The sequence below is a fragment of the Mchenga conophoros genome, linkage group LG3, assembly GCF_057382185.1.
Source record: "Mchenga conophoros isolate Kocher_MC1m ecotype Shallow Benthic linkage group LG3, M_conophoros_male_GT1.1, whole genome shotgun sequence".
Classification (NCBI taxonomy): Eukaryota; Metazoa; Chordata; class Actinopteri; order Cichliformes; family Cichlidae; genus Mchenga; species Mchenga conophoros.
The window spans coordinates 73549488-73573285 of record NC_140528.1 but is presented as its reverse complement, the minus strand read 5'-3'; the positions used below and the strand labels follow the sequence as shown (position 1 = coordinate 73573285).

At 38.1% G+C, this 23798-nt stretch overlaps 1 protein-coding gene and 1 long non-coding RNA gene across 3 annotated transcripts; both read left to right on the top strand.

The window, feature by feature from the left end:
- Window positions 1–11860: 11860 nt before the first annotated feature.
- On the top strand, window positions 11861–14109 carry LOC146580408 (uncharacterized). The gene is made up of 3 exons (XR_014891263.1): window positions 11861–12204; window positions 12919–12946; window positions 13375–14109. It is a non-coding gene; the product is annotated as an uncharacterized LOC146580408 (long non-coding RNA).
- A 572-nt stretch (window positions 14110–14681) lies between these two features.
- On the top strand, window positions 14682–22883 carry LOC146580407 (uncharacterized). 2 transcript variants are annotated; one of them, XM_085267153.1, is made up of 2 exons: window positions 14682–21309; window positions 22856–22883. In XM_085267153.1, exons 1-2 carry the CDS (start codon window positions 14713–14715, stop codon window positions 22859–22861), a joined length of 6603 nt encoding a protein of 2200 aa, XP_085123279.1. In that variant the 5' UTR covers window positions 14682–14712; the 3' UTR covers window positions 22862–22883. The 2 variants fall into 2 exon arrangements, with proteins under 2 accessions (XP_085123279.1, XP_085123278.1); XM_085267152.1 differs by lacking the exon at window positions 22856–22883 and adding an exon at window positions 21502–22347.
- The last annotated feature ends 915 nt before the right edge of the window (window positions 22884–23798 follow it).

The window sequence follows — 23798 nt, the reverse complement described above, 5'->3', positions numbered from 1 at the left end:
TTAGATTCCTATTCTTTTGGACAACACTGCTTCTATTTTTCATATTTTTAACATTTATATTTTTAATTTTATTCAACTTTATTCAACAAAAATTTATAATGTATTTCAATGGGGAGACCCTTCAAATCCTCATTCAACTTACTCATTTTTAAACTCTTACTACTTCCACATACATTGACATAGAGCCACCATTCAAACTTTAAAACGAAGACAAGACATTCAACTATTCAACTTGTATTTATCTTTTCAATATCTATTATACTTTTTCTTCAGTTCCAGTTTAAGTTTCATGATGTTTTTTCACCCGTTTCAGAGTTTATAATGGGTGTGTATGGGACGGAATGTTGGGGCTAGAGTGAGGCAGCTCAACTGCTAGAGTGAGAGGAGCAAAAAAATTAATCTTAAAATCTTTTTTAAAACTGCTGCTGTGTCCGCAGCGTTTGCTCTACAGGTATGATTTTACCCTCAAAACGTAGCCATGGCTGTCCTCTTTCGTCCAATGTGTTTACTATTGTCCTAGGTGTTATGGTTCTTTCATAAATGTCACCAATGCACAGCCTCCTCCCTCCAACTCTTCCATAGACTCTAATGTTAAAATGGCTCAGAAGGTTCGTTTGAAAATCAGAAGAGCATGGTGTCTTTCCACTGTCACCACGTCCATATAATAAACTCCACAGGCATGAAAACTGAGAATTAGGTAGACTAGACATGGCTGTCGCTCACGGTGAAAGAATTTTGTCAATACGACTTTTACTTTTCATTTGGGAACGATTTGTTTCGGCCTGACTTTTCTGTTCATTTTAAGCAGCAAAAGTGAGGCGCATGTCTGTGTACGTGTGTATGGAGCCATTGGGTGCAGTCACTATAGCAACCAGGCTCACACCTGCCTGCTTAACGAGCTCTGCCTGCCACTGTACCAAGATTCATCTTAAGCACTTCTCTTTCAACTGCTGCTGTGTCCACAGTGTTACAGCCATCATTTTACCCTCAAATTGTCGCCATTATTGTTCTCTTTCCAACACCGTGTCTTTCAAAGCTCAGGCATTTAAACTTTTTAAACTGTGTGGATCAAAGTGGAGGGATCACATTTGAGTCATTCAGTGATTCAAAGAATATGACCTTTTGATATTCATTCAGATGTTTTCTGACTCTAAATGTTCTTTTCTCATTTCTTAGGGTTTTCTAATTTACATTTAAAACATTTTCAGTTTTTTTCCAACTCCTTCTTCTGTGTAACCTTCAGCTTTTAGCAGTTCAGCACCTTTGTTTTCAGGTTAAATTCGGGGTTTTTTTTGTTTTTTTTTAATCTCATTCAATATTTTTAACTCAAAATTCAGCAATTAATTCATTTCAGTGCATACATTCAGATTCAAGCATTCACACTGCAGTTTCTTCAGAAAATGCACTTTCTAGTTATTATTATATTTTATCTATTCCGTACGTTTTTTGTAATCCTATAACTTCAAAACCGTTCAACTTAGAAAAACCATTCAAACACCGTTAGATTCCTATTCTTTTGGACAACACTGCTTCTATTTTTCATATTTTTAACATTTATATTTTTAATTTTATTCAACTTTATTCAACAAAAATTTATAATGTATTTCAATGGGGAGACCCTTCAAATCCTCATTCAACTTACTCATTTTTAAACTCTTACTACTTCCACATACATTGACATAGAGCCACCATTCAAACTTTAAAACGAAGACAAGACATTCAACTATTCAACTTGTATTTATCTTTTCAATATCTATTATACTTTTTCTTCAGTTCCAGTTTAAGTTTCATGATGTTTTTTCACCCGTTTCAGAGTTTATAATGGGTGTGTATGGGACGGAATGTTGGGGCTAGAGTGAGGCAGCTCAACTGCTAGAGTGAGAGGAGCAAAAAAATTAATCTTAAAATCTTTTTTAAAACTGCTGCTGTGTCCGCAGCGTTTGCTCTACAGGTATGATTTTACCCTCAAAACGTAGCCATCGCTGTCCTCTTTCATCCAATGTGTTTACTATTGTCCTAGGTGTTATGGTTCTTTCATAAATGTCACCAATGCACAGCCTCCTCCCTCCAACTCTTCCATAGACTCTAATGTTAAAATGGCTCAGAAGGTTCGTTTGAAAATCAGAAGAGCATGGTGTCTTTACACTGTCACCACGTCCATATAATAAGCTCCACAGGCATGAAAACTGAGAATTTGGTAGACTAGACATGGCTGTCGCTCACGGTGAAAGAATTTTGTCAATACGACTTTTACTTTTCATTTGGGAACGATTTGTTTCGGCCTGACTTTTCTGTTCATTTTAAGCAGCAAAAGTGAGGCGCATGTCTGTGTACGTGTGTATGGAGCCATTGGGTGCGGTCACTATAGCAACCAGGCTCACACCTGCCTGCTTAACGAGCTCTCTCTGCCACTGTACCAAGATTCATCTTAAGCACTTCTCTTTCAACTGCTGCTGTGTCCACAGTGTTACAGCCATCATTTTACCCTCAAAACGTCGCCATCGTTGTTCTTTTTCCAACATCTTGTCTTTCAAAGCTCAGAGATGTAAACTTTTTAAACTGTGTGGGTCCAAGTGGAGGGATCACATTTTAGTCATTCAGTGATTCAAAGAATATGACCTTTTAATATTCTTTCAGATGTTTTCTGACTCTAAATGTTCTTTTCTCATTTCTTAGGTTTTTCTAATTTACAATTAAAACATTTTCAGCTTTTTTCCAACTTCTTCTTCTGTGTAACCTTCAGCTTTTAGCAGTTCAGCACTTTTGTTTTCAGGTTAAATCCGGGTTGTTTTTTTTTTTATCTCATTCAAAATTTTTAACTTAAATTCAGTAATTATTTCATTTCAATGCATACATTCAGATTCAAGCATTCACACTGCAGTTTCTTCAGAAAATGCACTTTCTAGTTTATTCTGTATTCCGTACGTTTTTTGAAAGCCTACTCCTTCAAAACCGTTCAACTTAGAAAAACCATTCAAACATCGTTAGATTCCTATTATTTTGGACAACATTGCTTCTATTTTTCTCATTTTTAACATTTATATTTTTAATTTTATTCAACTTTATTCAACAAAAATTTCCCATGTATTTCAATGGGGAGACCCTTCAAATTCTCATTCAACTTACTCATTTTTAAACTCTTACTACTTCAACATACGTTGACATAGAGCCACCATTCAAACTTTAAAACGAAGACAAGACATTCAACTATTCAACTTGTATTTATCTTTTCAATATCTATTATACTTTTTCTTCAGTTCCAGTTTAAGTTTCATGATGTTTTTTCACCCGTTTCAGAGTTTATAATGGGTGTGTATGGGACGGAATGTTGGGGCTAGAGTGAGGCAGCTCAACTGCTAGAGTGAGAGGAGCAAAAAAATTAATCTTAAAATATTTTTTAAAACTGCTGCTGTGTCCGCAGCGTTTGCTCTACAGGTATGATTTTACCCTCAAAACGTAGCCATGGCTGTCCTCTTTCATCCAATGTGTTTACTATTGTACTAGGTGTTATGGTTCTTTCATAAATGTCACCAATGCACAGCCTCCTCCCTCCAACTCTTCCATAGACTCTAATGTTAAAATGGCTCAGAAGGTTCGTTTGAAAATCAGAAGAGCATGGTGTCTTTCCACTGTCACCACGTCCATATAATAAACTCCACAGACATGAAAACTGAGAATTTGGTAGACTAGACATTGCTGTCGCTCACGGTGAAAGAATTTTGTCAATACGACTTTTACTTTTCATTTGGGAACGATTTGTTTCGGCCTGACTTTTCTGTTCATTTTAAGCAGCAAAAGTGAGGTGCATGTCTGTGTGCGTGTGTATGGAGCCATTGGGTGCGGTCACTATAGCAACCAGGCTCACACCTGCCTGCTTAACGAGCTCTGCCTGCCACTGTACCAAGATTCATCTTAAGCACTTCTCTTTCAACTGCTGCTGTGTCCACAGTGTTAAAGCCATCATTTTACCCTCAAAACGTCGCCATCGTTGTTCTTTTTCCAACATCTTGTCTTTCAAAGCTCAGAGATGTAAACTTTAAACTGTGTGGGTCCAAGTGGAGGGATCACATTTTAGTCATTCAGTGATTCAAAGAATATGACCTTTTAATATTCTTTCAGATGTTTTCTGACTCTAAATGTTCTTTTCTCATTTCTTAGGTTTTTCTAATTTACATTTAAAACATTTTCAGTTTTTTTTCCAACTTCTTCTTCTGTGTAACCTTCAGCTTTTAGCAGTTCAGCACTTTTGTTTTCAGGTTAAATTCGTTTTTTTTTTTGTTTTTTTTTAATCTCATTCAATATTTTTAACTCAAAATTCAGCAATTAATTCATTTCAGTGCATACATTCAGATTCAAGCATTCACACTGCAGTTTCTTCAGAAAATGCACTTTCTAGTTAGTGTGAATGCTTGAAAAGCATTCACAGTATTGTTATTCGAATCTTTATTATTATTATTATTATTATTATTATTATATTTTATTTTTCCGTACGTTTTTTCAAAGCCTACTCCTTCAAAACCGTTCAACTTAGAAAAACCATTCAAACACCGTTAGATTCCTATTCTTTTGGACAACACTGCTTCTATTTTTCATATTTTTAACATTTATATTTTTAATTTTATTCAACTTTATTCAACAAAAATTTATAATGTATTTCAATGGGGAGACCCTTCAAATCCTCATTCAACTTACTCATTTTTAAACTCTTACTACTTCCACATACATTGACATAGAGCCACCATTCAAACTTTAAAACGAAGACAAGACATTCAACTATTCAACTTGTATTTATCTTTTCAATATCTATTATACTTTTTCTTCAGTTCCAGTTTAAGTTTCATGATGTTTTTTCACCCGTTTCAGAGTTTATAATGGGTGTGTATGGGACGGAATGTTGGAGCTAGAGTGAGGCAGCTCAACTGCTAGAGTGAGAGGAGCAAAAAAATTAATCTTAAAATCTTTTTTAAAACTGCTGCTGTGTCCGCAGCGTTTGCTCTACAGCCATCATTTTACCCTCAAAACGTAGCCATCGCTGTCCTCTTTCATCCAATGTGTTTACTATTGTCCTAGGTGTTATGGTTCTTTCGTAAATGTCACCAATGCACAGCCTCCTCCCTCCAACTCTTCCATAGACTCTAATGTTAAAATGGCTCAGAAGGTTCGTTTGAAAATCAGAAGAGCATGGTGTCTTTCCACTGTCACCACGTCCATATAATAAACTCCACAGGCACGAAAACTGAGAATTAGGTAGACTAGACATTGCTGTCACTCACGGTGAAAGAATTTTGTCAATACGACTTTTACTTTTCATTTGGGAACGATTTGTTTCGGCCTGACTTTTCTGTTCATTTTAAGCAGCAAAAGTGAGGCGCATGTCTGTGTACGTGTGTATGGAGCCATTGGGTGCGGTCACTATAGCAACCAGGCTCACACCTGCCTGCTTAACGAGCTCTGCCTGCCACTGTACCAAGATTCATCTTAAGCACTTCTCTTTCAACTGCTGCTGTGTCCACAGTGTTACAGCCATCATTTTACCCTCAAATTGTCGCCATTATTGTTCTCTTTCCAACACCGTGTCTTTCAAAGCTCAGGCTTTTAAACTTTTTAAACTGTGTGGATCAAAGTGGAGGGATCACATTTGAGTCATTCAGTGATTGAAAGAATATGACCTTTTAATATTCATTCAGATGTTTTCTGACTCTAAATGTTCTTTTCTCATTTCTTAGGGTTTTCTAATTTACAATTAAAACATTTTCAGCTTTTTTCCAACTTCTTCTTCTGTGTAACCTTCAGCTTTTAGCAGTTCAGCACTTTTGTTTTCAGGTTAAATTAGGTTTTTTTTTTTTTTTATCTCATTCAAGATTTTTAACTCAAAATTCAGCAATTAATTCATTTCAGTGCACACATTCAGATTCAAGCATTCACACTGCAGTTTCTTCAGAAAATGCACTTTCTAGTTAGTGTGAATGCTTGAAAAGCATTCACAGTATTGTTATTCGAATCTTTATTAGTGTGAATGCTTGAAAAGCATTCACAGTATTGTTCTTCTAATCTTTATTCTATTTTATTTATTATTATTCTGTATTCCGTACGTTTTTTGTAATCTATCTCCTTCAAAACCGTTCAACTTAGAAAAACCATTCAAACACCGTTAGATTCCTATTCTTTTGGACAACACTGCTTCTATTTTTCTCATTTTTAACATTTATATTTTTAATTTTATTCAACTTTTTTCAACAAAAATTTATAATGTATTTCAATGGGGAGACCCTTCAAATTCTCATTCAACTTCCTCCTCTTTAAACTGTATCTACTTCCACATACATTGACATAGAGCCACCATTCAAACTTTAAAACGAAGACAAGACATTCAACTATTCAACTTGTATTTATCTTTTCAATATCTATTATACTTTTTCTTCAGTTCCAGTTTAAGTTTCATGATGTTTTTTCACCCGTTTCAGAGTTTATAATGGGTGTGTATGGGACGGAATGTTGGGGCTAGAGTGAGACAGCTCAACTGCTAGAGTGAGAGGAGCAAAAAAATTAATCTTAAAATCTTTTTTAAAACTGCTGCTGTGTCCACAGCGTTTGCTCTACAGGTATGATTTTACCCTCAAAACGTAGCCATGGCTGTCCTCTTTCATCCAATGTGTTTACTATTGTACTAGGTGTTATGGTTCTTTCATAAATGTCACCAATGCACAGCCTCCTCCCTCCAACTCTTCCATAGACTCCAATGTTAAAATGGCTCAGAAGGTTCGTTTGAAAATCAGAAGAGCATGGTGTCTTTCCACTGTCACCACGTCCATATAATAAACTCCACAGACATGAAAACTGAGAATTTGGTAGACTAGAAGCTGCTGTCGCTCACGGTGAAAGAATTTTGTCAATACGACTTTTACTTTTCATTTGGGAACGATTTGTTTCGGCCTGACTTTTCTGTTCATTTTAAGGAGCAAAAGTGAGGCGCATGTCTGTGTGCGTGTGTATGGAGCCATTGGGTGCGGTCACTATAGCAACCAGGCTCACACCTGCCTGCTTAACGAGCTCTCTCTCTCACTCTGCCAAGATTCATCTTAAACACTTCTCTTTCAACTGCTGCTGTCTCCACAGTGTTACAGCCATCATTTTACCCTCAAAACGTCGCCATCGTTGTTCTCTTTCCAACATCTTGTCTTTCAAAGCTCAGAGATGTAAACTTTTTAAACTGTGTGGATCCAAGTGGAGGGATCACATTTTAGTCATTCAGTGATTCAAAGAATATGACCTTTTAATATTCTTTCAGATGTTTTCTGATTCTAAATGTTCTTTTCTCATTTCTTAGGTTTTTCTAATTTACAATTAAAACATTTTCAGCTTTTTTCCAACTTCTTCTTCTGTGTAACCTTCAGCTTTTAGCAGTTCAGCACCTTTGTTTTCAGGTTAAATTTGTTTTTGTTTTTTTTTTTTTGTTTTTTAAATTTCATTCAATATTTTTAACTCAAAATTCAGCAATTAATTCATTTCAGTGCATACATTCAGATTCAAGCATTCACACTGCAGTTTCTTCAGAAAATGCACTTTCTAGTTATTATTATATATTCCGTACGTTTTTTGGCATCTAACTCCTTCAAAACCGTTCAACTTAGAAAAACCATTCAAACACCGTTAGATTCCTATTCTTTTGGACATGACTGCTTCTATTTTTCTCCTTTTTAATATTTATATTTTTAATTTTATTCAACTTTATTCAACAAAAATTTATAATGTATTTCAATGGGGAGACCCTTCAAATTCTCATTCAACTTACTCATTTTTAAACTCTTACTACTTCCACATACATTGACATAGAGCCACCATTCAAACTTTAAAACGAAGACAAGACATTCAATTATTCAACTTGTATTTATCTTTTCAATATCTATTATACTTTTTCTTCAGTTCCAGTTTAAGTTTCATGATGTTTTTTCACCCGTTTCAGAGTTTATAATGGGTGTGTATGGGACGGAATGTTGGGGCTAGAGTGAGGCAGCTCAACTGCTAGAGTGAGAGGAGCAAAAAAATTAATCTTAAAATCTTTTTTAAAACTGCTGCTGTGTCCGCAGCGTTTGCTCTACAGGTATGATTTTACCCTCAAAACGTAGCCATGGCTGTCCTCTTTCATCCAATGTGTTTACTATTGTCCTAGGTGTTATGGTTCTTTCATAAATGTCACCAATGCACAGCCTCCTCCCTCCAACTCTTCCATAGACTGTAATGTTAAAATGGCTCAGAAGGTTCGTTTGAAAATCAGAAGAGCATGGTGTCTTTCCACTGTCACCACGTCCATATAATAAGCTCCACAGGCATGAAAACTGAGAATTAGGTAGACTAGACATTGCTGTCGCTCACGGTGAAAGAATTTCGTCAATACGACTTTTACTTTTCATTTGGGAACGATTTGTTTGGGCCTGACTTTTCTGTTCATTTTAAGCAGCAAAAGTGAGGCGCATGTCTGTGTACGTGTGTATGGAGCCATTGGGTGCGGTCACTATAGCAACCAGGCTCACACCTGCCTGCTTAACAGCTCTCTCTCTCACTCTGCCAAGATTAATCTTAAACACTTCTCTTTCAACTGCTGCTGTGTCCACAGTGTTAAAGCCATCATTTTACCCTCAAAACGTCGCCATCGTTGTTCTTTTTCCAACATCTTGTCTTTCCAAGCTCAGAGATGTAAACTTTTTAAACTGTGTGGATCCAAGTGGAGGGATCACATTTTAGTCATTCAGTGATTCAAAGAATATGACCTTTTAATATTCTTTCAGATGTTTTCTGACTCTAAATGTTCTTTTCTCATTTCTTAGGTTTTTCTAATTTACAATTAAAACATTTTCAGCTTTTTTCCAACTTCTTCTTCTGTGTAACCTTCAGCTTTTAGCAGTTCAGCACTTTTGTTTTCAGGTTAAATTCGGGGTTTTTTTTTAATCTCATTCAAAATTTTTAACTTAAATTCAGTAATTATTTCATTTCAATGCATACATTCAGATTCAAGCATTCACACTGCAGTTTCTTCAGAAAATGCACTTTCTAGTTATATTTTATTATTTTTCCGTACGTTTTTTGAAAGCCTACTCCTTCAAAACCGTTCAACTTAGAAAAACCATTCAAACATCGTTAGATTCCTATTCTTTTGGACAACATTGCTTCTATTTTTCTCATTTTTAACATTTATATTTTTAATTTTATTCAACTTTATTCAACAAAAATTTATAATGTATTTCAATGGGGAGACCCTTCAAATTCTCATTCAACTTACTCATTTTTAAACTCTTACTACTTCCACATACATTGACATAGAGCCACCATTCAAACTTTAAAACGAAGACAAGACATTCAACTATTCAACTTGTATTTATCTTTTCAATATCTATTATACTTTTTCTTCAGTTCCAGTTTAAGTTTCATGATGTTTTTTCAGCCGTTTCAGAGTTTATAATGGGTGTGTATGGGACGGAATGTTGGGGCTAGAGTGAGACAGCTCAACTGCTAGAGTGAGAGGAGCAAAAAAATTAATCTTAAAATCTTTTTTAAAACTGCTGCTGTGTCCACAGCGTTTGCTCTACAGCCATCATTTTACCCTCAAAACGTAGCCATGGCTGTCCTCTTTCATCCAATGTGTTTACTATTGTCCTAGGTGTTACGGTTCTTTCATAAATGTCACCAATGCACAGCCTCCTCCTTCCAACTCTTCCATAGACTCTAATGTTAAAATGGCTCAGAAGGTTCGTTTGAAAATCAGAAGAGCATGGTGTCTTTCCACTGTCACCACGTCCATATAATAAGCTCCACAGGCATGAAAACTGAGAATTAGGTAGACTAGACATTGCTGTCGCTCACGGTGAAAGAATTTTGTCAATACGACTTTTACTTTTCATTTGGGAGCGATTTGTTTCGGCCTGACTTTTCTGTTCATTTTAAGCAGCAAAAGTGAGGTGCATGTCTGTGTGCGTGTGTATGGAGCCATTGGGTGCGGTCACTATAGCAACCAGGCTCACACCTGCCTGCTTAACGAGCTCTCTCTGCCACTGTACCAAGATTCATCTTAAACACTTCTCTTTCAACTGCTGCTGTGTCCACAGTGTTAAAGCCATCATTTTACCCTCAAAACGTCGCCATCGTTGTTCTTTTTCCAACATCTTGTCTTTCAAAGCTCAGAGATGTAAACTTTTTAAACTGTGTGGGTCCAAGTGGAGGGATCACATTTGAGTCATTCAGTGATTCAAAGAATATGACCTTTTAATATTCATTCAGATGTTTTCTGACTCTAAATGTTCTTTTCTCATTTCTTAGGGTTTTCTAATTTACATTTAAAACATTTTCAGTTTTTTTCCAACTTCTTCTTCTGTGTAACCTTCACCTTTTAGCAGTTCAGCACTTTTGTTTTCAGGTTAAATTCAGGTTTTTTTTATCTCATTCAAAATTTTTAACTTAAATTTTGTAATTAATTCATTTCAGTGCATACATTCAGATTCAAGCATTCACACTGCAGTTTCTTCAGAAAATGCACTTTCTAGTTCCATTTTATTATTATCTATTCCGTACGTTTTTTGAAAGCCTACTCCTTCAAAACCGTTCAACTTAGAAAAACCATTCAAACACCATTAGATTCCTATTCTTTTGGACATGATTGCTTGTATTTTTCTCATTTCTAACATTTATATTTTTAATTTTATTCAACTTTATTCAACAAAAATTTCCCATGTATTTCAATGGGGAGACCCTTCAAATTCTCATTCAACTTACTCATTTTTAAACTCTTACTACTTCAACATACGTTCACATAGAGCCACCATTCAAACTTTAAAACGAAGACAAGACATTCAACTATTCAACTTGTATTTATCTTTTCAATATCTATTATACTTTTTCTTCAGTTCCAGTTTAAGTTTCATGATGTTTTTTCACCCGTTTCAGAGTTTATAATGGGTGTGTATGGGACGGAATGTTGGGGCTAGAGTGAGGCAGCTCAACTGCTAGAGTGAGAGGAGCAAAAAAAATAATCTTAAAATCTTTTTTAAAACTGCTGCTGTGTCCGCAGCGTTTGCTCTACAGGTATGATTTTACCCTCAAAACGTAGCCATGGCTGTCCTCTTTCATCCAATGTGTTTACTATTGTACTAGGTGTTATGGTTCTTTCATAAATGTCACCAATGCACAGCCTCCTCCCTCCAACTCTTCCATAGACTCTAATGTTAAAATGGCTCAGAAGGTTTGTTTGAAAATCAGAAGAGCATGGTGTCTTTCCACTGTCACCACATCCATATAATAAACTCCACAGACATGAAAACTGAGAATTCAGTAGACTAGACATTGCTGTCGCTCACGGTGAAAGAATTTTGTCAACACGACATGTACTTTTCATTTGGGAAGAATTTGTTTCGGCCTGACTTTTCTGTTCATTTTAAGCAGCAAAAGTGAGGCGCATGTCTGTGTCGTGTGTATGGAGCCATTGGGTGCAGTTACTATAGCAACCAGGCTCACACCTGCCTGCTTAACGAGCTCTCTCTCACTCTGCCAAGGTTAAACCTAAAAATGTTAGATTGTAGTAAGATTAACTTTTTCAAAAGTACAATAAGACAGATTTGACAGGGTTTTGCCACAGATTAATAGTTTGTCACTAGTTAGTATATGCCAACTAAGTAGAGCATTGTGATTGGCACAAAGGTTTTTCAGATCTGGGCAGTTGGAGTCAGTTGATGACTTCAAAATCATCCTTTCTGACTGGATAATTAAAGCTCTCAGCATCTATTGGTCTGTAGTTAATTTCCCCCACCTTTTAACTAACGTTTAACTAATCTAATCTCATTTAATGTTTCTGTTTATAGTCTGTATAGTTTATCTCCCCACGAATACACTCAAAGTAGTCTTAAAATAAAACCCACAAAACAGTTCAAGATTTAATACTTTTTATTTGCTCATTTAATGCCAGTTGCCCTGTTTTTCTGTATGTCACTCATTCGCTTATACTTGGGCAAAAAGTACCAATTTGTACACTAGTATAGTGTATTTTTTCCCTCTATCTCTCTATGTCTGTCACACACAGAGACCAACACACAGACATGTATATGCTCATTATTGCTGTTCAAACTGATGGTCAAATTTCCAAGCACCACCTGAACGCCTCATCTGTTTTTAACCTATCACTGGACCAACTGTCGTCATTCCGCTTTGCTCTCTGCTGTGGTAAGTACAGTACACTCAGTACTGCAGTGTTTTATTTTTATGATGGAAAAAATACATGTTTGACATTTAAACTCACATATCAAGTCCAACAGAGTTAAAAAGAATTCAAAGAAGAAAGAAAAAAGAATAACCTTCGCTATCATTTATATACGTTTATGATGTTTTGCTGTTAGCAGCAGTGCTAATGCTAGCTTCGATGCTAATGCTAGCTACAATGCTAACGCTAGCTATAGTGCTAACACTAGCCTTAGCAGTTGTTAACTGACAAAAATAATATTCCTGTGATATTTCTTGCCGGTCAGTGAGACAAAAGTAAGAAATTAGCTTTATTATTGCCATTGTGGCTCAGTTTTAACAGTAAGAGTGCTAGCGCTAGCAGCATTGCTAACGCTAGCTGCAATGCTAACGCTAGCTGCAATGCTAACGCTAGCTGCATTGCTAACACTAACTGAAGTGCTAATGCTAGCCGGAATGCTAGCGCTAGCAGCAATGCTAAGGCTAGTAACAGTCTAACAGTAGCCTTACATAAGTGGCAATACTTCAGTTAACTAGTTTGAATTGTAAAATGACTGCTGTATCAGTTGGTGTGCTATATTACTCTATAATTACCCTGCTGACTAGAAGTTCAGTGTATCATGTTGTGTGGGCTTTGTATTTCTGTTAGTCTGATAACACTGTACAGACAACTAACGTATTATTTCTCGTTTCTTTCAGGAACCTGACTGACACTGTGCTTTGCCTGGTAGGTGTGCACATACTGTAAGAGAAGTAGACCAAAATAAAAAAATAATATGACTAATATAAGCTGTAAAGTGATGGGTTCAAACTTTGTGCTAGACCTTTTAAACACAATTTTATAATAAATACACATAAGTGCAGCTTAACAATTGGGCTAAAATATTTTTTTCGTACATTTTTGTAGTCACACTACATGTGATTAATTAATGATTCACTCAATCATATTTGTATTTAAAAATATTATTGCTGAATTTAATTAAATATTTATTCTTTTAAAAAGTGCCCAATTATGCAACTTTTTGCACATGGCAGCCGACAACAGTTTAGCTTGAATATTTGTTTTGTCCTTTTGCAGTAGTCACATTTAGTTCATACAATTACCATGTGATATAATTTTAATAAAATTATTTTTTTTTCTTGTTTTTTGTTCAGAGTGTGTAGAAGAAGAAGAACAAGGACCAGATCTCCAGTCTTCTCTCTCACATCCCAACCCCCCAACCCCTCTATCCTCTGTCCTGCTCCACCTATTGTCTCTGCCTTCTTTCCATCTGTATTTCACTCTGTGGTTTGTGAGAAATTTTGCCAAACCAACAATCCTTTTGCGGTTTGATTTAAAGCCGTGTCTCTCCTGCTCTGTCTGTTCTCTCTGCTAAATTTTCTCTCTACCTGTTTTTCACTCTTGGCTTGCTGCTGAAAAACGCCAAGCCAACAAAGCAATAAAGAGTGCATATTTTGCCTCAACCTATGAACAAACTGAACAAACAAAGAAAAATCTGCGGTTTGATTTAAAGCCGTGTCTCTCCTGCTCTGTCTGTTCTCACTGCTAAATTTTCTCTCTACCTGTTTTTCACTCTTGGCTTGCTGCTGAAAAACGCCAAGCCATTAAAGCAATAAAGAGTGCATATATTGCCTCTACCTGAGAACAAACTGAACAAACAAAGAAAACTAATTCACGGTTTGATTGTGATTTCCCAGCCGTGTCCCTCCTGCTCTGCCTGTTCTCTCTCCTAAATTTTCTCTCTACCTGTTTTTCACTCTTGGCTTGCTGCTAAGTTGTGCCAAGCCAATAAAGAGAGTGCATAATATTCTCTCAGCTGAAGAACAAACTGTCAAACGAAAGACAACTGTTTAAGACAAATAAAAACTGAAATATAAAAACAAAGACAACATCTCCTGGTGTGTGCCACTCTTATCTTGTGAACATATTTTCTAAAGACTAAGAAACACTTGCAGTGTGTGAAAATGCCAAGGAAGCAGAAAAAGTCACAAGCTGCAAAACAACGCTGGAAAAAGTTTCATGAGTTTCACAAAGTACCAACATGTGAACAAGCTGAGTTTGATTTTCCTCAGAGCTCTGCAGAAGACAGTGTGTCTACAAAGACCAATTCTGACAGTGTCAAACAGGCAGGTCAACATGTTCCTGCACATGTACAACAGGTATCTTATGCTGATGCTGTAAAGAGTGGACTGCAGCATGAATTTAATGAACAACATGAGGTGTCATGTGACCCACAGGTGGGTTATGCTGATTTTTTGAAAAGAGGCTGTCACAGTGATGTGGCAGGACCATCTCATGCAGAAAGACTGAACCTTGAAAACCAGCCCTCTGTTATACATGTCTGTGCATCTCGCAGCCAGGCTCATCCTAAATATGGAGACTCCAGAAACAAGCAGTGCACATGTAACTCACTCACATTTCTTGCTTTCCTTCATGAGAATGAAAACATGACTACAGCTGATCTTAATCTGGTCTTGGATAAAGGTGATGTGATGTACAAAGAGGCCAAGAAAAGATTTCCTAAAAATATTCATTTGGCTACCGATGAGCTGCCAGACAAAGTTGATGCTCGCAGGTCTATGTATCATGTCAACATGACACACCCTTCCCGGTATGGGACATTTGAAGAACCTCCAGAGGAGGCAGTAGATACCTTTCTGAGCTTAGAAGCAGGACTGAGCTGCCTGTTGTCAGATGTGCAGTATGCCTTACTGATTATGAGTGGATTGTGTATCGCAGTGTTCAGATCCACATCAGGCATATATGGTTTCTTTGACCCACACCCCAGAACACCCATTGGTCTTCCTCTACTACTACAGTCACGTAATCGTGGTACAGCTGTGATGCTGAAATTCACACTCCTCAGTGACATGATTAAGAGGCTACAAGATTCTTATGAAATGATGGAGATATCACCCTCTTGTAACTATGAACTGAAGCCTGTGCAGTTCTACAGTATGAGCACAGTCAACCTGAGTGATACTATCACAGACACAGTCTGCAGACCAACAGCTGCCACTGCTGTGGCACCTACTCACTCTGATACAACTGTTGATGAAGCAAACCCCTCTACTCCAAGGAGAAACACAACCACTGATCCGACTGAAAATATCTTTTGTCAAATGTCCATTTGTACGCCACTGGTGAAACAAAAAGAAGTCCACATGACTCAGTTCACATCATATGAAGATCAGAATGAACCTCCTAATATACCAACTGAAGAACTATGCAGTGAATTAAGTTTCCTTCCATCAAGTGATGCTTTTTCATGTCAATCAAATGCTGCCATAACAAATGTTGGTGCCTGTGACCTTTCTGATATAGTTTTACAAAAAGTGAAAAAAGTTAATAAACAACAAAGGCAAAAAAGGAAAAGAAGATTAATGGCATCAGAGAAACCCAGAAATCAGAGAAAAGAAAACCAAAAAAGGAAAGAACGACAAAAGTATGCTTCAAATAAAGATTACAAAGAAAAGAAAAAATCTTGCACAAGCGAGACATATAAAAACAATCCTGAAGTTAGACAAAAACAACAACAGTATATGAAAAGACGCTACTGTGAAAATGATGAATTCAGACAGAAACAACAGCAATATATTACAAGACGTTACTGTGAAAATGATGAATTCAGAAAGAAACAAAAACAATATGTTACAAGACGTTACTGTGAAAATGATGAATTCAGAAAGAAACAAAAACAATATGTTAAAAAACGTTTTTCTGAGAATGCTACAGTTAGAAAGAAACAACAACAATATATTAAAAGACGCTACTGTGACAATGCTGAATTTAGACAAAAAAAAAAAAACTATATAACTAAAAGGTATCAAGAAAACCCTGAATTCAGAGAGAGACAGAGATCTCGAGTGACTCAGCGTTATGCACGTGACAATGCATTCAGAGTAAGACACAGACAACTAATGAAACAACTAATGCGAGACAGGTATCAAAGTAATCTTGCATTCAGGATTATGCACAACATGAGATGTGCCATGAAAATAAAAAGGAAATACAGATGGGTGAACAGACAAACCCAAGAGAGTGACAACAGTGTGATCAACGAGGCCATATCTGTGTTCAAATCACAAATCAAAGCTGGACCATCATACCCATGTACTGTCTGTTTCAAGGCTTCATTTCCAAACCAAGTGCGACCCTGCACAAGGTCAAAGTATGTCAAAAACCCACATGTGGTTGCAACATGTTTGACTGGAAGATTTGTTCATGTTTGTGATGAAAACTGCAGAAATGAGCAGTGCAATGTTCCCGATGAGAGAAAGAGAGAGTGGATTTGTCACACCTGCCACGATCATCTTAAAAATGGATCCATGCCAGCACTTGCTGTTGCCAATAAACTGGATCTTGCTGATACTCCACCTGAACTGTCTGATCTCAACATACTGGAGAGACATCTCATAGCCAAGTGCATACCATTTGCCAAGATCATTCCTCTTCCCAAAGGCAGACAAAGAGCAATTAGAGGAAATGTGGTCTGTGTCCCATCAGAGGTACAGGAAACTGTTGAAACACTACCTCGATTGAGAATTAATTCTCAGGTGATCAGAGTGAAACTGAAGAGACGCTTGTCTTACAAAGGTCATCAGCTGTTTCAGACTGTAAGCTGGTCTAAACTTGTGCAAGCACTGCATAAACTCAAGCAGATTCATCCACAGTATAAGGATGTGAGCATCAGAGATGATGCTGAGCTGTGTGATCCAACTCTTCCTGATGAAGATGATGAGGATGATGATGATGAAAACATGAATGAGGACGATTATGATGAGGCTGATTTAATGGAAATTGACAGCTGTGAGAAAAATGCACTGAGTGAAGCACAAAATATAAATGAACAGGACATTGACATGTTACCCTGTGATGGTGAACAATCACATGAACAGATGAGAGATGATTCAGAGCAAGCAGATGGACTGACTAATGGTGGTTTTGCACTCGAGTCCTGTTTGCAGCCCCCTGATGTGGCTGAGGAGATATTATGTTTCAGTGAAGGAATCTACTCTGTTGCTCCTGCAGAGAGAAACAATCCAATAAGTTTTTTCAAAACACCTAAACTGGAGGCCATGGCCTTCCCTGTGCAGTTTCCTACAGGCCAAAACACACTTGATGAAAGAAGGCTGATCAAAGTATCCCCCAGTGGGTATTTCAAATCAAGACTTTTCTGCATTGATGATCGTTTTGCCAAAGACACAAACTATTTATTCTTTGCACAGTTTGTGACTGAAATACACTTGGCTACATCCAGCATGACAGTACAGTTAAGGAAGGCAAAGCCTCTGACCAGAGATGGTAGAAAAATAACCTCAGGCATGTTACAAGATAAACATGAGGTGGAGAAACTGGTGCGAAATAAAGATGCAGTGAGATTCATGCAGCCTCTGAGAGGAACCCCAGCCTATTGGGAGAAAACAACAAGAGATCTTTTTGCCATGATCAGACAGTTGGGAACTCCCACGTTCTTTTGCACATTTTCAGCTGCTGAAATGCGCTGGCCTGAAGTGATCGAGGCAATAACAAGGCAGCAAGGTGAACAAGTGAATTTTGAAGGACTCGACTGGTCAGCAAAGTGTGACATCCTGAGAAGCAATCCTGTCACAACAATGCGCATGTTTGACAAGAGAGTTGAAGCATTATTCAGAGATTTACTCTTATCTCCCGCAGAGCCACTTGGCAAAGTCATTGACTACTTTTACAGAGTTGAGTTTCAGCACAGAGGAAGCCCACACATACACTGTCTCCTGTGGGTAGAAGGTGCTCCTGTGTTTGAGGAGGATGATGAGCAAACTGTTGTTGATTTTATAAACAAATACATCACAGCTCAGCTGCCTGATCCACATAAACAACCCGAACTGTACAAAAAAGTAACAGAAGTGCAAAAACACAGTAAGAACCACACAAAGACGTGCTTTAGGAGTTTAAGCTCCGGGTGCCGTTTTGGTTTTCCCAAACCACCCTGCAATGAGACAATGATCACAAGACCCAGTGAGGATGATGCACTGGAAGTAGAAACGGCAAAGAACAAGCTCAGACCACTGAACCAGCTGCTGAATGAACCTGAAACTGCTTCCATGAGTTTAGAGCAGCTCTTGGAAAGATGCAAGTTGACACATGCAGAATATGAGAGATACCTGAATAAAATGAACATGAGGAGTACGATCATACTAAAGCGTGATCCAAAAGACTCTTGGATAAATGGCTATAATCCACATCTGCTTGAAGCCTGGAACAGTAATATCGACATAAGCTTTGTTTTAGATGCTTTCGGCGCTGCAAATTATTTAATGAAATATATATCAAAAAAAGAGGGCGGGCTATCTGAGTACCTGAAAACTGTCATTGAGAACTCCCATAAGGACAGTGTAAATGAGTGCGATGAAATGAGAGCCGTCATGCAGGCATATTCAAAGAAGCGAGAGATCAGTGCACAGGAGTGTGTTGCTCGTGCATGTGGTCTTCACATGAAGCAATGTTCACGTGCTGTAATATTCATTCCAACTGATGATAATCCTGTGAAAATGAGTCGTCCCCTGTCAGTTCTGGACAACACAACACCTGAGTCTTCCAATGTTTGGATGACATCTTTGAATGACAAATACAAAGCCAGACCTGAAACACCAGAGTATGAGGAGATGTGCATGGCAGACTTTGCTGCTACTTGCAGGATTGTCTATGGCCAACAGAAAAAAGGTAAAGATGTTTTGCCCCTTCTCAATGAGATGGGGTTTGTGCAAAGGCGCAAAAACAATAAGCCTGCTATCATCAGATTTCACCGCTGCTCACAAGAAAAACATCCAGAGCAATATTACGGAAGACTGCTTAAACTGTACCTTCCTCATCGTTCAGACCACGAACTGAAAACACCATCGTTGCCAACCTATCAGGCTTTCTATGGTGCTGGCTGTGTACAGCTGCCAGGTACTGACTGTCTTGAGTACGTGCAACACATTGTCAAAAGAAACAGAGAAAAATATGAGAAAAACAGTGAGGAGATCGAGAGCGCTGTTGAGGAATATGAGCAGAACAGAGGTGTGACTGACGAATGGTGTAATCTGGCACCTGAATCAGATCTCGTAAGGTTGCCACTTGTTGAACAAGAAAGAGAGCGAGACAATGAAAATGAACAGGAAGATGTGCCCGACTACAGCCGTCAGGCTGATGCTTCAACAGAAGTCAGAGCCATCAGGGAACCCCCTGCTATTGATCCCACATTGTTACGTCAGATGTTTCAAAATCTGAATAAGAAGCAAGCCTGCATATTTTATGCAGTTAGAGACTGGTGCATTAAAAGAGTCTGTGCTCTAAATCCAGAACAGTTTTTCTTTTATATTAATGGTGGTGCTGGAACAGGAAAATCACATCTTATCAAATGCATCTACTCAGAAGCATCTAAGATACTGAGCAAAGTGCCCAGATATGCAGACGACGTTGACATATCAAAACCCACTGTCCTGTTAACTGCTTTCACTGGGACTGCAGCATTTAACATTTCTGGAACAACACTGCATTCTCTTCTCAAGCTCCCGAGAAGCTTAAAACCTCCCATTCAGGGACTTGGCAATCAGCTGGATGAAGTCAGATCAGAACTTTTGAATGCTGAAATAATCGTCATTGACGAAGTGTCTATGGTGTCAAGACATCTCTTTGCATATGTAGATGCAAGACTCAAACAGATCAAAGGGACTCGGAGACCCTTTGGAGGCATGTCAGTCATTGCTGTCGGAGACTTCTATCAGCTACCCCCAGTGCGACAGTCTAAACCTCTCTGTGTGCACGACCCGTCCGAGATCGACCTGTGGCGGGAGCATTTTCAGATGATCACTCTGACTGAGATTATGCGTCAGAAAGATGATGTTGTCTTTGCTGAGATGCTGAACAGAATTCGTGTAAAAGGAAAGTTGGATGAGCTTTGCGAAGCAGATAGAGATTTGTTGTTACAGGCCATAACTGAACCAGCCCATTGTCCGACTGATGCATTGCACATTTTTGCAACTAATAAAGAAGTGGATGCACACAACTCTTCAACACTGGCTCTGCTCCACACTCATATCATTGACATCCATGCAGATGATTATAGAAAAGATCCTAGAACTGGCAGAATGGCACTTCAAGACAGACCATTGAAAGGAGGTAAAAACGAGTTACCAGACACACTGAAAGTTGCAGAAGGAGCTCGTGTCATGCTCACCAGAAACATTGACATACAAAATGGTTTGGTTAATGGAGCTTTTGGAAAACTACTTAGAGTAGTTCACTCTGAAAACGACCAACACATCATCAAACTTGGACTTAAAATGGATAATGAGACATCTGGAAAGAATAACCGCACACCAGCAGACGACATGGTGTACATTGAGAGAGCAGAGGAGAATCTGAAGCAGAAAGGAGTGGTACGAAGACAGTTCCCAGTGAAGCTGGCCTTTGCATGTACAATACATAAGGTACAGGGTATGACAACCACATCAGCTGTTGTCTCTCTTAAGAGCATTTTTGAGCCCGGCATGGCCTACGTAGCTGTCAGTAGAGTGACGTCTCTCAGTGGACTGTATCTTCTTGATATGGAGGAGAAAAAAATATTCACCAACCCAGAAATCACTGCAGCACTTGAGAACATGAGACAAGCCAACCTTGATGACATGATGCCTCTTCTACACGTGAGACAAACCCTCAGCAGGTCAGAGGTTTTCACCATTGTTCATCATAATACAGAGGGACTGCCAGCTCACATTAATGACATCAAAAGTCACCATGAATTGTGTCTAGCAGATGTTTTGTGCCTAACAGAAACACACCTGCGGGGCTCTTTTGTCGCAGAGAGTCTCCACTTGGAAAATTATAATTTGTTCAAACGCAACAGACACCTGTCCTACACAAACTTTCCCCAGATGGCAAACAGAAGTGGTGGTGGAGTTGCTGTTTATGTGAAAAGTGACATTCAAGTGCATGAAAAACAGTACATCCATAATGTAACTGACCTTGAATTTCTGGCTTTAAAGGTTGAAGCACCAGTCAGTGCTCTGATTGCAGTTGTATACAGACCTCCAGACTACACTCTGAGGCCATTCCTGAAAAACCTGGTAAGCCTATTAGACTCATTGGAGATCATGGACTGTCATCCCATCATAGTTTGTGGTGATTTTAATGAGAATGTTTTATCCAGTGCAAACAAACCAATCATGGAGCTGTTTGAGTCTAGGGGATACGCACAGGTCATCACTGCCCCTACCACAGAGAAGAACACACTGCTTGACCTAATTTTCATTTCTCAGTCAGATCGATGTCTCCATTCTGGAGTCATGAAGACATACCATAGTTACCATGACCCAGTATACTGTGTATTGTCCTGTGATGATTCATGATCTAGATCTTTGAATACAGTAAGTAATTTCTATATTTTTGAATGACTTAAGAAAGTAGAGCGATATTTAAAAGCTGACGCCCTGCATTGCAGTATAATGGTTGAATTGTTTACATAAAATACAATTACATGAATTAAGTAATGATATCAGTAAAAGATGACAATTTTATTTATTACAGAAAATCTAAAATTCACTAACAGTAACCTATAAATGTCAGAAAAATCAAATATAGCAGTTTGAAACGAACAGTGTAGGCATATCCTCTCTGCAGCCAGGCTTCAACATCCTGCCAGGCTGCCCCAGTCTCACTGTGGCTGGGAGGGAGGGAGGGTGGACCAGAGGATTGCCTACACAACACATAAATGTTCAACAGCTTCTTCATTGTTTCTGAGAGAACAATAATGACTAAAGGTTGCTTTTTAAACAAACAAACAAACAAACCTAATTACAGCAATAATGACAGTTAAGCCACTTTATGTGTGCCTCTATTTTGAAATACTATTTACAAAAATGTTATTATTTTGGTTTGTTATAAACTTTAAACTTTTTCAAAAGTATACGATTATATTTTTGGACAAATTTTTCTATGAAACATAAATTTTTATGAGCTTTTATCATGTTTCGGCCAGTGCAATCATCAGGGTGGGTCTGGGTTGATAACTGCACATTTCTGGCCAGAAATGTTTCAGCAGTGTTACATATGTAGTGCATATGTTACACTTGCTTTCTGTTACCAGCTGATACCCTACATTTGTATAGACATTGGATGGTGTGAGGTTGGGGAGTTGAGTGGGAGGGGGGGGGGGGTTACGGTGGGAGTTGGGGGGGGGGGGGGGTTCCATTCCTGTTAGGTTTCCTTTGTTTTTCTTTTTTTTTCTTTTTAAGAGAGACACAGTCCTCCTGTGTCTTCTCCAAGCTTCACATGTAAGATCCAACAGTGTGAAGCACATAGCAGCTAGAAACTGTAATGCCACAGATCAGAGAAACTTCATCATCACCATCTTCATCGCCATACGATCAGAGCGTGAGACTTCACATCTGGAGCACAGGAGACATTCTGTGATAAGTCCTCCTTCTAGCTTGTCCCACAAGCAGTCGGTGAGATTTACTAACAACAAAAAGGGTTAATGACATTATTTCCATGAAAACATGTATTCATTCTTTGTAAACTGTTTAAATTGTGTTTTCACTTGACCTTAGGAGTGTTAGAGTGTATTGTAATGTCTGTACTCAGGTGTTTCCCTCTGTGATTCATCCCCTTCAGAGCTGAGACACTCAGGACTGAACAGACTGCACAGTTTCTGTGACTGAGCCTTCTTTGAAACCACACATGATAGAAGGGCTTCATATTTGCAGCAGCACTACTACAGGTATTCAGTTTATTACAGGATGTGTTTGTTTCTTAGGACCAGCTCTGAGTGCACACTACCTAACATATACACCTTTCTGTTCATTACAAACCAACTACTCTGGATCATATGGCCAGTTGGCAAGAATGTTGCTGCAGGAAAACATCCCTGGAGATCACCATCATTGTCAGACTGACTGTGCCTCCTCTGTGCAGTGTCAAGATCCTCCCTAAATGAGTGTGTAAGTTAACATTTCCATTATTTTATTCCCTTTCACAAGACAAGTATCACTGATATTTACATTTACAACTACATATTCCTGTTTTCTGCTCTTCTTTTAAAGTCCTCAGCTATCCTGCTTCTGTGCTGCTTGCCACACATCAAACACTGGTCGGATGACAGGGAGGATCCACTCTGCAGTCACTGGACATGATGAGGATCATATGGGACTTCATAGTTTCACAGAAACGTTGTGCTCTGTGATTACAGGTTTTAAATGGACATAATGACGGCCTCTCTCTGATCAACAGGCTAAAGGATTGTTTTCATTGTTAGTGCTCTGTACAATGTATGCTTATTTAGTATTTCATCACAGAGCAAACCTTTATTTATTTAACATTTTTTTATTTTGTTCTAATGTTGAATTAACTGTGGGGATTTTTTTAAGTGGGCACTCGGGATGTCATATGACCAGAAATGTGGTAACTGGAATTCAACAGTATGGAAGAAAAAATCTGCTAAGAACAAAACACACACAAAACCCCCCAAGAAAATTCAAATTCATTCCATGTAATCCAATCTAAAACATTTTAAACTGCTGAACAGCAACACAAACAGTGTTAAAAAACAGTGTTAACA

Excerpts from the sequence above, each read along its gene's own strand:
- LOC146580407 (XM_085267152.1), top strand. The coding sequence starts at position 14,713 with ATGTACAAAGAGGCCAAGAAAAGATTTCCTAAAAATATTCATTTGGCT. Across the intron at positions 21,310-21,501 it reads GGCCATTCCTGAAAAACCTG|TCAGATCGATGTCTCCATTC; the intron begins GTAAGCCTATTA and ends TTCATTTCTCAG.